At 39.7% G+C, this 16246-nt stretch overlaps 1 protein-coding gene across 9 annotated transcripts in view; it reads left to right on the forward strand.

Moving 5' to 3' along the window:
* LOC139724336 (cGMP-specific 3',5'-cyclic phosphodiesterase-like) overlaps positions 1-16246 on the forward strand; it is a 178622-nt gene that overhangs the window by 102845 nt on the left and 59531 nt on the right. For all 9 annotated transcript variants that reach the window (XM_071635482.1, XM_071635483.1, XM_071635481.1 and 6 more), the window contains 2 exons: positions 367-430; positions 8564-8755. In XM_071635482.1, coding sequence (XP_071491583.1) covers positions 367-430; positions 8564-8755 — 256 coding nt within the window. The remainder of the gene's footprint in view (positions 1-366; positions 431-8563; positions 8756-16246) is intronic.

Here is a 16246-nt window from a genome sequence, read left to right on the forward strand (position 1 = left end):
CAATATCACATAGCATTGGAATAGAATATATCTGTAATGCCGAAATAAGGAAATAGAAGCAGAAAGCAGCAGAGGTGCATGTATGTAACGTTTATTTTCTTCTCTGCCACACTATGCTGATGTTAGATTCCCATCGGGCATAAGATTGCCTGTAATAAATCTTCAAATGACCATGACATTATAAATACACGTGAAACATGTAATCTTTTGGGTATACGTCCGATAAGACTGATTTCATTAGTTGCTACTGCTCAACAGAATCAAGATTTATAGTGACACATGAGACATTGTGTTGTGAACAGTAGCATTTTATTTTTCTCCTTTTGTCTTTTGGTTATCATTTTTTTTCCCTCATTAATTTTCCAGGCAAGCCATGCTGAAGAATTCAATCAATGCATCGATAGCCCGTCACGTAGCCAGCAGTGGAGAGGTGAGTTGAGTTGATTATGAGTATGTTTGAGTAGGGCAAATGTCTCCCCCAGTGTTCCTCTTCATTTCTTTCCATCTCCACTTGACTCAATATTTTCCCTGGCGCCAGTTTTTAAAGCGCCCTTCATGTTTGTTTGGGTATGAGTGCATAGACATCACAGTTTGGGGTCTGCGGTCTCGGAATATGTTCCTAGCGTACAAGTTCCCGTTTGAGTATGTGGCAGTATACTAGCGGGGTTCATGAGATGTGCCATTGTGGCACACTCTGTTTGTTTTTGGTTGTGTGTCAGCATCTATGCTCAATGTTTAGATGTATGCATAGAACTTGAAGAAGTAACTAGGAGTTCGTCAGGTCTAGATTGCTCTTCATGTGAGATGATACATTCCTCCATGGCAACAATCTGCGTCATCTAATGGTATCTTGTCTTTTTCCCATTGTTTGTTAATGGCACTGCATGGTTTAAGTGGTTTTGAGTGTACAATGAGGGAGCTACATGTAGTTTACAGTCAGGAATAAGTATAATGGTTATTTAGATAGATTGATACAAGTGTTACAATTCAAGGTCCAGGAAACTTAGTTGATAAATCTTTAACCCGTTGAGGACGAGCCCCGAGTATACTCGGGCAGGTGTCTATGGGAAATGCGTGTTGTAGCAAAATCAGTCCGTCCTCAACGGGTTAAAGGCGCATAGTCCTGGTAGTGTAGAGGGCGCTGTTGATGATACTGCCGATCACCGTTAGCATTGATACGAAGATTGCCGAAGTTGAGCTGTCATCAAGAATAAAGCGCGTAGGTGTTGCTAAGTTGCCTTCGTTGTCTTCTCTGCGCATCACGCAGTCTGTAGTAATGCCAGGGTGCGTGCATATGTGCTTCTTATTATGACATCACAAAAGAAGTTTGCTAAAGCTGTCATCCCCCTCAGCCGAAATCATGAGCCGAACTGTGATCGGACCACTGACTACAGTGGATCGGACTTCTTCGAACTCGGGGAAATGGGTCACAGCATAAGCGCTAAAGAGGAGTCGATAGCATAGGTCTCTATAGGAAACTTGCGCCGTGCGTCCGCGTATGCATTTGACTAAATCACCGGGACCATGGGCCTTTAAGCTTTCTGGCGTATTTCTCCTGGTGCATGTACAGTTGTATGAATGTCCAATGTTTGAGTGAATCGATGCATCGAGATATGACATTATAAAGTATCCATAGGCCGGATTCAATATAAAACATATTTCTAGCAGTCCTTTCCGTTCACCTCACATTTGTTTAAGTAAACCTCAGTGTTCATTATTAAGAAGACTGCATCTACTCATTGCTTTCTCTTTTGGTCCATTCTATAGCCAACTTTCTTCATGCCATCTTTTGCTCACCTGACCCAAAGACTCAAGTGAGCTATTGCGATTACTCATTGTTTTGGCATCCGGCATGCGTCATGCATAAACTTTTTACATTTTCATCTTCTTGAAAACCCCATGACAGATTTTCACCGAACTTAGCAGGTAGCATCCTTAGGGGGATAGGATCTCAATTTGTTCAAATGGGCAGCATGCCCAAATTGGGGGCCCCAGACCCTCCAACTGAAAGAATCGGTAAAAATCTTCTCCTCTAGAACCAGAAGTGATAGAACTGAGTTAATGTTATAAGCAAGTACATTGATGACTGTAGCTCAAAGTTTGTTCTTAGTAGATCCAGGGGTGCCCCCCCCCCCCAGGTGCCTGGGGAAGGGGGGGGGGGGGGGTCCAAATTTGGGCCTAAATTTTGCATTTTCATCTTCTTCTTAACACGCATTTTTACCAAACTTGGCAGGTGCTATCTCTAGGGTGATAGAATGGATATTTTTCCAAATGGGCACCATTCTCCAACTGCAGGCCCCGTGGAGCACAATTCCCTGGTATGGGGAGGGGAGCCAAATAAATCCCATATGTAATGGAATCTTTACAAATCTTCTGTCAACCTTTAGCGATAAGCTAAATTAGTGCTATGAATAAGGTAGATTGGCGCGAAGTCCCTAGGATTCTAGATGTTCTCTGGTGCTATCTAAGGCTTATTTTTTCAATATACGATAGAAATAAGTAAGAAATCCTTTCCACCGGGAGACACAGAGCCAGGGCGGGAGAAATCAAATCTCAAACGGGAGAACGGGAGATTGTGCAAAAATGGGCTTTCGGCGGGAGATCTCCCGTCGAAAACGGGAGAGTTGGAGTCTCTGGATTGGCAATTTTAGTTCCGGTTTGTTTGTGGCAGATCATGAGATTGTCTCTCTACTCTTATTGCATCGATTTGTCCTGTTTCTGTACCTTCCTGTCTTTTCCTTCTTTCCCTCCATCTCTTTACCGCAATCATGCACACATACACACACATAACACACACACACACACACGCACACATACACACACACACGCACACATACACACACACACACACACACACACAAACAAACAAACAAACAAGCATACATATACTCATTGTGTATCACATACACTCAACTAAAACATACTCTCAGGTCATCTGTTTATTCCATATGCTCTCTCTCTCTCTCTCTCTCTTTCTGTAGTCACCCCTGTCCACATCTGTCTGTCATACTTGCCTCAGTCTCTCCGCCCTCCCACTAAAACCGTGTCATCCCGTCCGCCAGCCGGGAATGAACGAGATGCTTGTAGCACACAAGTGACCAGCCTTTCCAATCATGCAATGCTAACAAGCCAGATTAGCCTGCTTATCCTTGATGACAGATTAAAGTGTTAAGTAATAAAAACTCATTACTGGGACCTTGAGGGGGCAATTTGAGTGCTGGGCATCTTATTGGTGTGAGGGAGGGAGGACAGGGAGGCGATTTCCATCATTGAAGCCACTCCATAATGGATTTCATCTGGGGCATATGCTGGTGGCTGCACATCCACTCTTCAGCTACTTAAATGCCAGTAATTGAAATTGGAAAGGGGATATCATGTTCTTGATTGAGATGTGAGTGGCCTAAATACATAGGTGTGGGATCATGCATTTGAGGTCCAAGCTTTTGTCATGTATTTGTACATTTCAGATTAAGTGAGAGAAGGAAACAAAGTGGCTTACTGGGGGATCACTTCTGAGGGAACCTTCGGAAAATGTGATGTGATTTAGATGTAATTTTCTGCAAGGTTACTTAGAATCCATTTCACACGCATCAACTGATTTACCCTCAGCAGCTTTGTGAAAATCTATTAGTATGAGGGGTACTGGAGTCATGCTTTCAGGTTTATTGTTCGTCAAGACTATTTTCTTTTCTTTTTATCATAAAACAGCTGTAAAGGGGAGCTAATCAAATTTTCGTCTCAAGTTGTCAAGGATGGAGTTTAACAGGGATGATTAGGTGATTACGTTTTCAGGGAAATTGAGAGAAAAAAAAGGGAGAGTTTTGGCCAAAGACTATACTGTTGTTTCTCAATTAGTGTCCCTTGAGCTGTTTGAAGTAATTTCATCAAAATTTTACTAAAATTTATTATACCCCCACCCACACACAGTGTGTATGGGGGTATATAGGAATCACTCCTGAGGTCGGATGGCTGGGCAGTCGGTGCAAAATCTTGTGGCTCAAACTACTCTTTCATTTTTAGAGCAATTGACCTCAAATTTGGCATGTGTCACTGCTGTTATGGGTAGATGTGCAAGACACCTCTTTCTTCAGTATGGAGTTATGCAATACCATGGTAACAACAATTTTTAAAAATAATGCAAAATGTTGTGGCTTGAACTACTCTCATTTTTTGAATAATTGACTTAAAATTTGACATGTTTGACCACTATCATAGGTAGATGTGGACGACACCTTTTTCGTCAGTATCCCGTGATGCATTGTGATGGCAATGGCAAATTTTTGTAAAAGTCACAAAATGTTGCGGATCAAACTATTCTCTGTTGTAAAGCAATTCAGCTGAAATTTGGTACATGGGATCAATGTAATGCATAGTTGGGCAAGACAACCTGTTTGTTAGTGTTTAGAAATCTGTTGCCATGGCAACAGCAGTTTTATACAAATCATAAAAAAATGTGTGGATTAACCTATAATGTAGCACCCTCAATTTTTGAGCAATTAACCCCAAATATGGCATGTGTGACTGCTATCATAGGTAGATGTTGAAAACACCTTTTTCGTCAGGAGCACATAGTGCGTTACCATGGCAACTGCAAATTTTCTTGAAAATCATACAAAATGTTGTGGATCGAACTACTCTCAGTTTTAACAGCATCCTAACTATGACTTTGTCATTTGAATCAATGTGCCATTTTGATTTTCTTTTGCGAAGCTGTACAATGCACCTTTCCTTTCTTGATACAAAGGAATAAAACTTGTTGGTGTTTATATGAAAGGCGATATGTGTCCAAACACAGAGGATTGGTTGCATGCTAGAAAGTTTTAGCCCTTCAGATTTCACAAATCTTAGGTTGTAAGAATGGCAGTGAGAGGAAATTGTGTAGATTGCGTAGCAGACGCGCTTTGCGAAGAATCTTTTGATCTTCCTGTAATTTCACGCTCTAAAACTGAAAGTGCGGTTTTGTTTGTCCAGCTTGACTCTGAGCCTTTGACTTCTGTGACTGCCCCCCTCTCTCTCCCCACCAAGGTGGAGCACAGGCTACCAATTTATAGGCATGACTAATGAGTTGAGTGTTGACATGAGGTGCCTCCAGCGACAGCTTATTTCCTCCATTCAGTGGAGGAAAGTGGCAGGTCATTTTTGGATGCCCGCAATTACAGCCTCATATTACTGTGCAGTTTTCCTCGACACCTCCTGTGCACATTAGCCCTGATGTTTAGCAATGTTTGTGATTGTTATGCCTGGATCTTGAAAGTGTTTATGAAAGGGTTGGGTGTAGAGGTCTAACATTGTTTTAGTGTGTTCATGTTTAAAAGGCCCATTCATTCAATATTTGGGAGACATTTATGTACTGTCTACTTATTCCGGCACTGTTTGACTTTGTGTTTTCTTGTGATTGATTTGATGAAGGAGATTAAAAGTAAATTCTTTATGTATTCTTATAATTGACTTTAGTGTCGACACCCCCTCTCCCCCCCCCAAAAAAAAGAGCAGTCTTTCTTCCCTCAAGAAAACCTCTTCCGTCAGTTTTCTGCTGTCAAATTGTTATCCTTGTCCGAAGTATGAGTGCTTTCAATTATATTGCTTGCCTTCACTTTTCTGAACTCTCCGTAAATCAGTTCTTCTGATGCCTTTATTTCCTGTTTTGATAATCCATCATGTTTTCATCTTGACTGATATTTTTTTTTAAAATTTATTATACCCCCGCCAAACGAAGTTTGAAGGGGGTATATAGGAATCAGCGGACGGTCGGTCGGGCGGTCGGGCGGTCGGTCGGGCGGTCGGGCGGTCGGGCGGTCGGGCGGTCGGTCCATTGCAAATCTTGCGTCGCGAACTACTTCCTCAGTTTTCAACCGATTCCCATAAAACTTGGCACAGATGTGTGCCTTGGGTTGTAGATGTGCAAGACGTATTTTTTGACAGTACCCAAAAGTACGTTGCCATGGTAACGGCATATTATGGGCAAAAATGGGTACAAATCTTGCGTCGCGAACTCCTCCCACAGTTTTTGATCAATTTTTATGAAATTAGGTACAGATGTTCATCTGAATATGTTAATGTGCAAGACACATATTTCCGCAGTGGCAAAAAGTGCGTTGCCATGATAACGGCATGTTATTGGTAAAATATAGGGCAAAATGCTTCATGGCAAAACTGCTTCATCAGTGTTCTTCCAATTCTCATGGAATTCATATTGAATGTTTGTCTTAGGATATAGGTCAGCATGACACATTTCTTGACAGTGACAAAAAGTATGTTGCCATGGTAACAGCTCACATATTATGAGCCAAAATGATGGAAAATTTTGTGTTGCAAACTACTTCCTCAGTTTTTGCCCAATTTCCATGAAACTTGGTACAGATGTGTGCCTTTGGTTGTAGATGTGCAAGACGCATTTTTCGACAGTACCCGAAAGTACGTTGCCATGGTAACGGCATATTAATGGCAGAAGATCAAGGAAAGATCTTGCGGATTTAACTACTTCCTCAGTTTTTTGACCAAAGCTTATGAAATGTGGCACACACCTTGATCTTAGTGGGAAGATGTGGAAGACATATTTTTCAGACGTGTCGGAAGCTGCGTTGCCATGGTAACGGCATATAAATGGCAAAAGATCAAGGAAAGATCTTGCGGATTGAACTACTTCCTCTGTATTCGACTGAAGCTCATGAAATGTGGCACACACATTGGTCTTGGTGGGAAGATGTGCGAGACATATTTTTGGGATGTGTCGGAAGCTGCGTTGCCATGGTAACGGCATATTAATGGTGGAAGATCAAGGAAAGATCTTGTGGATTGAACTACTTCCTCAGTTTTTGACAAAAGCTTATGAAATGTGGCACACACAATAGTCTTGGTGGGAAGATGTGCAAGACATATTTTTCGGACATGTCGGAGCTGTGTTGCTATGGTAACGGCATTTAAATGGCAGAAGATCAAGGAAAGATCATTCCTTGGGTAAGACTGTCGTCACGGGGCGGGGGTATTAATCACCTTAAGTGATATTTCTAGTTAGTTTTGTTTGCATCACAAAATAAAAATTGAATTTATTGCCACTGCCCACACACAGCTCCCCCCCAAAATCACTTGGCTGCAAGTAAAGCACTTTGAATCTCAGACTGTGCCTGCCTTAACAATGACCACAATGACCGCAGCATGACCGCGGACACCCGAGTGTGCAGACCTCTTGGGAGTGTTGCATTATGAGATTTAAAAAAAAAAATTAAAACATCTTTGTGTATCTTTCACACACACCAGGAACCCATTTCGTGAAAGATGTTAGGATAGCAGCTCTTGCAGGAATAGCAACTTCCAATAGCCACAGCCAATCAGTAAGCTGGATTCTTGTCATTACCATGGCAATTGCCATTCCAGCAAGTGTTCCCATCGTATCAGCTTTTTATGAAATGGGGCCCAGGTGATGCAAATTACCATGAGAATTTAAAAAAATATATATTTGGAGTGAGTTTTGCATTACAATGCTGATTGTGAAAGTTGACAATTTTTTTTTTTTTTTTTTAATGTTCACACCACAAGAATGATTGATTTTTGCATGGCATTGCAAAAATCAATTTTTCAAAAATTATTTGACGTTGGGTGTATGTAAACATGCCTTTTATGTCCTCTTGTGGCTTGTGGCCACCCTCCTATCACCGCTGAGATTGAGTACATCTCGTATCTCTGACTGCCAGGTTGTTCTGCCATGCCTGGACCCTATCACTGTCACTCGTCCCTATGTGACGTATGCCATTAATTACTCCCAACTTGGTTGCTAGATTTGCTCGTCTCACTTCCACCCCATGTTTATCACTTAAGCTTTATTGCGTTTTGGATAGTAGCTGAATAGCTGGTCCATAAAGAAATACGGCCCTGCTGGTGTTGGGTAATGGTAGGGTTGCAGTATATTGGTTCCGAGTTTGATTGATGGATTCTGCCCTCAACAAATATTGTAATTTTGATATCACACTCTGTGGCAAACAAATTTGAGTTGTGGAGGAATAGGGTTGGGGGAGGGCAACCATGAAGGCAATCTGTGACTATAATGATTAATAAAGAAGCCAGGGTCACAACAGAATAAGGACCTTCTCAAACGTTTATTACAGTATCAGCATCATGTTTCTTTCATTAACATGATGCTCAAATTAGAGACCTATGCAAACTATAATGCAGAGATGTAACACATGATGCCAATGAGATGTAAATGACATGTAAAAATGCCCTATGGTTGCCACTACAATTTGTATATTGTATGACGGGTGGGGAGTGATTGACCATTGAGTATATTGCAAACTAGGATGGTTTATGCACATCATGAAGTTAGCATTCCTATTTCTGTTTTGCCAAATAATTATGTTAGGGAGATTAGGAAGAATTGCTATATAATATCTATATATCATTTGTGTTTTTGTTTTTGTTTTTGTTTTGTTTTTACTGTGATATGTCATCTTTGATACTGACCGATGCCCGTACATTAAAATCTGTACACTGTTGTTCTTAGAATATAACTTTTGTGTGCCAATTACCTTTTATAATATATTTTTTGTTGCTTTTGTGCTCTCTACAGACGATCAACATCAGCGACTTTGCCATTCAGAAACAGTTCAAAGCCACATGTGAGGTCGAGGCTGACCTCAAGATTCGATCTGTGCTCTGCCAGCCAATCTACAACAGCGAGCAGAAGATCATCGGGGTGGCCCAGATGTTGAACAAGGGCAACAAGCAGACCTTCACCGAGCAAGATGAAAACCTCTTTGAGGTAGGTGGATCTTTACCTGATGTATTGAGTGGTTTCGTCCTTACTGTTGTTAGTCCTCTCTTCTCCTGAGATGAGATATAGCCAAAGAATGGCTATGCAGAAACATTCAAATCATGATAGGTACCGGAACACTTTTTAACTTGTCGTAGCCTTTCATATACTTCAACTGCTTGAAGGGGACTGACAAAGTCTTAAAGGGGAATTCTGAACTAGTTAAAAAAAGTTCATCGTAAAAGGAAGAACAAAGTTTCACAAACTCACAAAGTTTAATCAAAATCAGATAGAAATTAGGGAAGTTATGAAATGGTAAAGTTTTGCCTCTTTTCAAGAAACAGTCATTATTTCATTGAAACAGTGAGTTGATTGTGTCACCATCTCAAAACTTGCCATAAAGTTTGTACATGATATCTTTAAATTTCCTCTTTTTTTGTTTTTTTTTTTTGCAACTCATGTGAGCTTTAATCGTTTAAAACTTAAAACTCTGCCCTTTAAACTTATAAATTAAAGACACGGCACGCTTACTTTGAAATTCCAGACTCGTGCCTTTCATTTTTGGCAAGGGTCATTATGTGATGGTGCTAGAAAGCACCGGAAATTGCCCATAATTTTTGTGTTGACTTTCTGTCTTGTGGCTTTAACCATTCTGTGTCGACTGTTATGCCCTTAAAAGTGATGAAAAGCAGTGTAAAGATGTGAAGCTATACTAGAAGTCTGCACACATACGTACATTGATGCTCATGCAAAAAAACAAAACCCTGAATGCACAAGTAAATTTTGTAGGAAGCTTAGCATGCCTCCTCCAGTCAGCAGAACAAAGCAAGGTTGATCACAGCAGGTCTGTTTTATCCATTGGTTGCAAAGAGTAATGCACGAACATGATTTTAATACCTTTATTGTGTTATATTTCATATATTACATTCATTTTCTAAAATGGAGTAGACGCCTTGGTGGTCATGCATGTAGCAGTTGCTGTGCTCAGGTGTATAAAAGGCACGTAGGATAGACTTTTGAGGGTAAAGTGGTAACTTGCCCAATGGCAAACTCTATGGGAGATAAAGCTGTGCAGAATAATTGTCAGTCTATAATGGTATTTCCACCTATCGGAGCTTGTCGGTAAAGAGTTTAAAAGCCCATTCTTCTCTCGTGATACCATGCTAATGTCAGGTCATTATGGCCCATTAACGTAGAGCCATTGAGCCCCCTGCCATTGACAGCCAAATAATGTTTCTTAATGTTAGTGGCCTCGCAGTTTCCGCATTATGCCTCGCTTAATTCCACCATTCTCCTGCGTGCCCGCCACATCCTCGGTGTGCCAATGGCTCTAACCCAATGTGTGGTGACCTCTTAAGTAGGAATATATGACATCAACACCAAATGCCATAAAGGAAAAAAAAAGGAGAGAGAGATCCAACAGAACATATGTATCTACCTCTTTGTCTACCCTGTGAGTAGCCTCACCCCCTTAGTGCTCTGCTCTCATAACTATGCCATGTGAAGCTGTATGGTACATTGGCAATCTTGGATCATAAACAAAATATTTGATATTATATATCTTTGGAGATTGTGCAAAGTTTTGATAAGAGCTGCTGATTGGGTTTATGAAGTGCCAATAGCAGCTTCACAGTTGGTTTAAGTTTGTGATCGTAGATAGATTTTGGAAAATGAAGCAGAACTGCCACTTTCAAAGCTTCATATATTTGAAAAACACAAAGCAAAACAAAAACAGAAGTTGACTTTCCTATGACTCTTTAAAGTGTCATATGTGTTGCCCATTTGTGAATAGAATTAGCACCCATCTTCCAAAACCCAAAGTTAGCATGCAAAATATGCACCAATGTCTACATGATTGATCTTGATGTATGTAAGTAATTGAGTGCTCTTTTAAAGTAAGTTCAACAAGTTAAACATGAATCTGATGAATCTTAACTGAGACAGGATATTCTATTGGTACATTAATGGAATGATGAAGCACTGAATTATTGTTATTTAGGTGTAGAACTTGTAATATGACTATGATTTAAAAGATGCTATGTTTTACATCATTAATCATGATTTTCATCTGCATACTTGAAAAAACAACCACAAACAGCATTGATCAGTTTGTCATTGCTCAGATTGAGAGTTCTGCAGTTTGAACCCCATTCCTTTGTATGTGTGTGTGTGCACTTGCTTGCATGTGCCTGTGACTTTGTTAACACAGAAAAACTTGTGCATATGGCCTGGGTGCAGTTGTATTATGAAATACAGATAATGTGTTTGCAGAGAGTAATTTTCTCTATCTTGGGTATCATGCTGTCTGAGTGGATGCAGATCTACATTGCTGCCTTGGCAATGTGGGTCAATTACTCCTAATGTGTCCAAGCCCCACAACTAGGAAAGCCGCAGCCAATCCACTTGCTCGCTCATAATTGCATCACGGCAGTACTGATGTTACTTGATGTCAAGCAGCTTTTCTTTCTTCTTCTTTTTTTCTCTCTCAAAGCTTTTCATTTTTTTTTTTTTGTTGGGGGGGGGGGATGAGAGAAGATCTGCATTAGATATGAACATATACTCAGTAGCTTTTACAACTTGTATCTGCACATTGCTAGGAGAATTATCAAGTAACATTTTTGACTTCGTACCAAATTACAAATCTTGTATGTTGTCAGTGTGTTTGTGTTGAGTTGTTAATCTTGCTAGAGATTTGTCTTATACTTGCACTGCCAAGTTCAGTAGCAATTATGAATGCATTGACGATGACAATGCATAGTTCTTCCTTGTTCATAATGCTTATATGCACAAGCTGACTTTGTTGTGCATGTGATGCAGACTTAAAAAAGGTACTAGTTTGATATCCCTAAAAGTTTTATTGTGGCCAAGTTAAAAAAGAGAGTACGTCAAGAGGATTATTATTTTTTCTTTTTTTCTTTTTATTATTATTATTATTTTTTTTTTTTTTTGGGGGGGGTTAAGTCAAAAGAAAAGGGATGTTGATGACAGAGAATTTGAATTCATCATCTAAATGCTGTTGGAATGTAGGAAAAATATCAGTTGTACTTTTGATGCAGTTCAAAGCATTCCAATGCTAACGTTTACTGCCCCTCAAACACATTTCTTTCTTCTTCTTTTTTAACTGAATCCTCTGCAAATGGATGCCCTGGGATGCCTGCCTTTCAAGTTTACATATCATAGACCATAAAGAGTTTGTAGTTCTGTTTTAATTCGTGTGATGTATTACTTGTCTGTTATTAAGAAAAGAAAATAATGCATTATGCATCATCACTTTAAGTATAGTGTAAGATTAACAATGCTGACAATACTGCTTTAGATAACTCAGACAATGGTTTGCTGTAGATACATGGCAAACCAAACTCAAACTGCATATTATTCCTTGATGGCTTTCTTCATAAGATATGAAACACACCAGATTGTAAACTTTTTTTAATTCATTATTTTTTTACACAAAGACATGCTGAAATTCATATTGCGTAGAGTGAGCTCAATAATGAAATTGATATATGTAGGGCTGGACAGTAGTGATGGCCCATTGGCCTGGGGCCACCAGAAATTGGTGCCCGGACACCATTTTTTGTTTTTTTTTGGTGGCCCAATCGGACAACTAAGATTCAGAATGGATTGTTACTTTTGCTTTTATTTCAGGCCATTACATATCTTTCTTGGGCCGCCAACATGTCAGATTTAAAGCCACCAGACAAAAAAGTTTGTGTCAATCCCTGCCTAATAGTTAAAGGGGCATAGTCCCGGTAGTGTAGATGGCGCTGTTGATGATACTGCCGATCACCGTTAGCATTGGTACGAAGATTACCGAAGTAGAGCTGTCATCAAGAGTAAAGTGCATAGGTGTTGCTAAGTAACATTGCCTTTGTTGTCTTCTCTGCGCATCGCGCAGTCTGTAGTAATGCCAGGGTGCGTGCATATGTGCTTGTTATTATGACATCACAAAAGAAGTTTGCTAAAGCTGTCATCCCCCTCAGCCAAATCATGAGCCAAACTGTGATCGGACCACTGACTACAGTGAATCGGACTTCTTCGGACTCAGGAAAGTGGGCCAAAGCGTAAGCGCCAAAGAGAGGGTACGATAGCGTAGGTCTCTGTAGGAAACTTGCGCCGTGCGCCCGCGTACGCATTTGACTAAAACACGGGGACCATGCACCTTTAAAGTGCGTGTTTGTTTTGTCATTAAAAATCAGACCTGTATGTGATTTGACATGATACTAATCTAAGGCCTTTTGATAATACAGGGAAGACTTGAATAATTGCTATTATAGATATAAAGGTGCAATTAAGGAATTTTGACATGTATTTGGACATTATGTTATTTTTTTTATCATTTACTGGGAAAATTTGTACTTGCTCGTAGCCACTTCAGCATGGTTAAATGTGATATTGAAGAGAGTTGAAAGAAGCACAACAAATTCCCCATCTCCTTTGACCCCCCCCCCCCACCCAAAGTCATGGGATTGTTGACTCATAATACATTATGATGATCATATCAAGTCTGATAATGTAGGCCTACTTACCTAATTTTGTTAAAAGAAATATGGTGGAAGAGACATTTTCATTATTCTACCATTGCTGCATGTGATTCAACTCTTTTTTTCTTTTTTTTTGTTGTTGTTGGTATTTGGCCCGAAACAATCATGTTGTTGTAGATCTATTGACAGTGTGGGATATTGCCAATGATACAGAGATATGAGGAGATAAGCTTATAGAAAAGAAGGAGGCTTGGTGTATCATATAAGATGAGATGAAGTACCAGTCGTGATATTGTCTTTACTCCTTGTGTCGTATATCATTCCCTTGCTGTAGGATCTCAGTGTGCGATATTTTGAAGACAATAACTGCCATATGTGACGGCACTCTGCTAGCTATGAACATGGCAACTCTGCCTGCAGCCTGTGTATAAAGGAGCTTTCAATGTACAATAATTCCATTTTAGGAAAGTTTTAGGAGAGAGAGAGAGGAGCTATTTTTGTTTTAAGTGGAACAACTTCGACATTGAAACTAAGGTTTTATGTACATTATTTATTCTGCCATGGTAGTCATGCTGTCATAGCAGTGATATGAAATTCTTAAATTAGAAGCACAAATTCTTATTCAGAGCTCAAAGTTTGTGTATCAACTTCTGTTATGTATCTGTGTATTCCTCATTTTTATCCTTTTTCTTTTTTGTGTTTTAATTTTTTTTCTCTATCTCCTTGTCTTTCATATCTTTACGTTAGAATTATCTTCCCTTTGCTTCTGATTTTCTCCAAGATAAGTTGCCAGGTTATGAGTCCTTGCATATTGTCTGTTTAACTTCTTCTAGTATATTTTCTTACTTCTTTACCATTGTAAGTGCTGGTGCACAAATAAGAGTTGTATGTACATGATTAGCAAATATCTATGGCTTGATACGAACTTGTGAATAACAGTTGCAATCTCTCTTAATGAGCGAATATATTTCATTTCTTTCCTCGTGGCTCTCTTTCCCTTTCATTTCCTTTGCATGACATTCATTCTGTTGTTTTAATATATGTACCCAGTGTGGTAGATTTTGATTACTGGTATATTCATAGGGTTTAACAGGAATACAGTGCATCCATTCTTGGAATGCCATGATTGTTACAGTCAAAACATCTTTGGACCATTAGACAGAGGGATAAGGATCCTTGTCCTGGAACATGACTGTATACTTCAAGACGTTGATCCACCTGCATTCTGACATTGATCCACCTGCATTCATCATTTTTAACCCAAGTGTATGGATGTCTACCTTCTGACCCTGATATGAAATCCCCCAAGCCAAAGGCTGAAGTGAGATAGTTGTTTGACCTTTCTCTGGTTTTTGCTCCCCATAGTCTGTACATGTTCTTACATTTCTGTGAGAATTGTGGGCAGATTGTAACCAACTTGCCTGAAACTGTCTAATAGGGCAAGGGATACAAAGTTTTTTTTAGTCAGTATGTGTGTGACACAAGACCCAAGGAACAAAACTGAGTCGTTTTATACTATCTTTTCCAGATTAACAAGTAGGTTACCTCCAAGTTACATTACAAATATCTCAGAGAGAAAAAATGTTTTTCATGCATGGCAGTGGCAGTTTTGGTAGCATCCAGTCCCTTTTTGACAGCATGGTTGGGGAGGTATTCAGTAGTAATGGTGAACACTCATTTTATTTAAAGACAAGCCTAGATTTTACTTTTAAAATACATTGCAGGTGTCATCTCAAAGATAGGGAACTACAAAGTTAATCAGATTATGTTCTGTTGCAAATGGGAATAAAGAGGCCCATTACCAGAGCCCCAGTGGGCAAGACACTGGTAATTCTTGCTATTACATCTTAACTATAAATACTCAAACAGCGGCAGCACTATTTAATTTCCTTAACAAAGAGTTGACAACACTGTGCCAGTGCACAGTATAAGCTCTATTTGATCACATATACGAAAAACACAGAAAACTGTATCTATCTCAAAACTACAATAGTGTTGTAGGTTTTCTTAGTAACAGCTACATGTTGGGAAAAGAAATATCGATTGTAAGTGCTGAAAATGCATTTCTATCGTGAAGTGAGAATACTTTAATCATGATAAAAGGGGAAAATTAAATATGATTTACCACATGTGCTGTGCCCATGCCCACAGTAAATTTGCATTACAGGAAGTGCACAAGTAAACTGCGAAAATGTGACTTTGCGTGTTGCGTGCATGTGTGTGAGATCACCTCATTCATCTGCACATAGCGCACAGACCCGAATGCTAGCGACTGATTGTGTACATTTATATGCGATCCATTGTGTTCAGACATCTTTGGTAGATGTAGAAGTAGTGTTCCTTACTGGTGCTGTGTGAAAATACGTAGACAGGCTCAGGATAAGAGTTGTGAATTATAGTCTTATCAGTGGCTGCATTGCATTCCCTGCTGGTCATACCATGGAAAAGGATTTCTTCTTCATTGTCGTAAAAGTCAATTGTCTTTAAGTTTGGCCAGATTTGCCAGAATTTGTCCTTGGGGGAGGGGAATGCAAGATGTTGTGCTGTAACATGTGGCTTTTTTAGGGGCCCCTGGGTAGAGCCTTTGAGGCCTAATTATTGTTGATTTCTCCATTCTGTTTTCCTTAGCCAGAAGTAGTTTTAGGTGGATTTTACTGTGAGTACATACCCTCGTAGATGAAGAAAGAATATTGTTGATGAGGACCCTCTGTGAGGTGCTTATTGCAATTTGGTTACTTAGACACACTTGAAGAATTCCAAAATTGAGTTTGTATAATAATGAACTTGTGGTAAGCGTCAAGTTCCCCTGGGTTTTTGATTATTAATGGCTGCTCTTTGCAACTGTAATGCTTACTTTTTATTCCCAGACAAGGCAAATATGTGTTATTGGGAAGGCTACATGGAATGAATTGACAGGACCATGCAGAATTTCACACCATTGATACTGGTATGTCCCTCATATAGTGCTGTTCATTGAGTCGAGAATATGATTCATGGTACCAGGTGTTTATGTCCT

The sequence above is a fragment of the Diadema antillarum genome, unplaced genomic scaffold, assembly GCF_040938485.1.
Source record: "Diadema antillarum isolate AM-2024a unplaced genomic scaffold, OU_Dant_1.0 scf00000211, whole genome shotgun sequence".
Lineage (NCBI taxonomy): Eukaryota > Metazoa > Echinodermata > Echinoidea > Diadematoida > Diadematidae > Diadema > Diadema antillarum.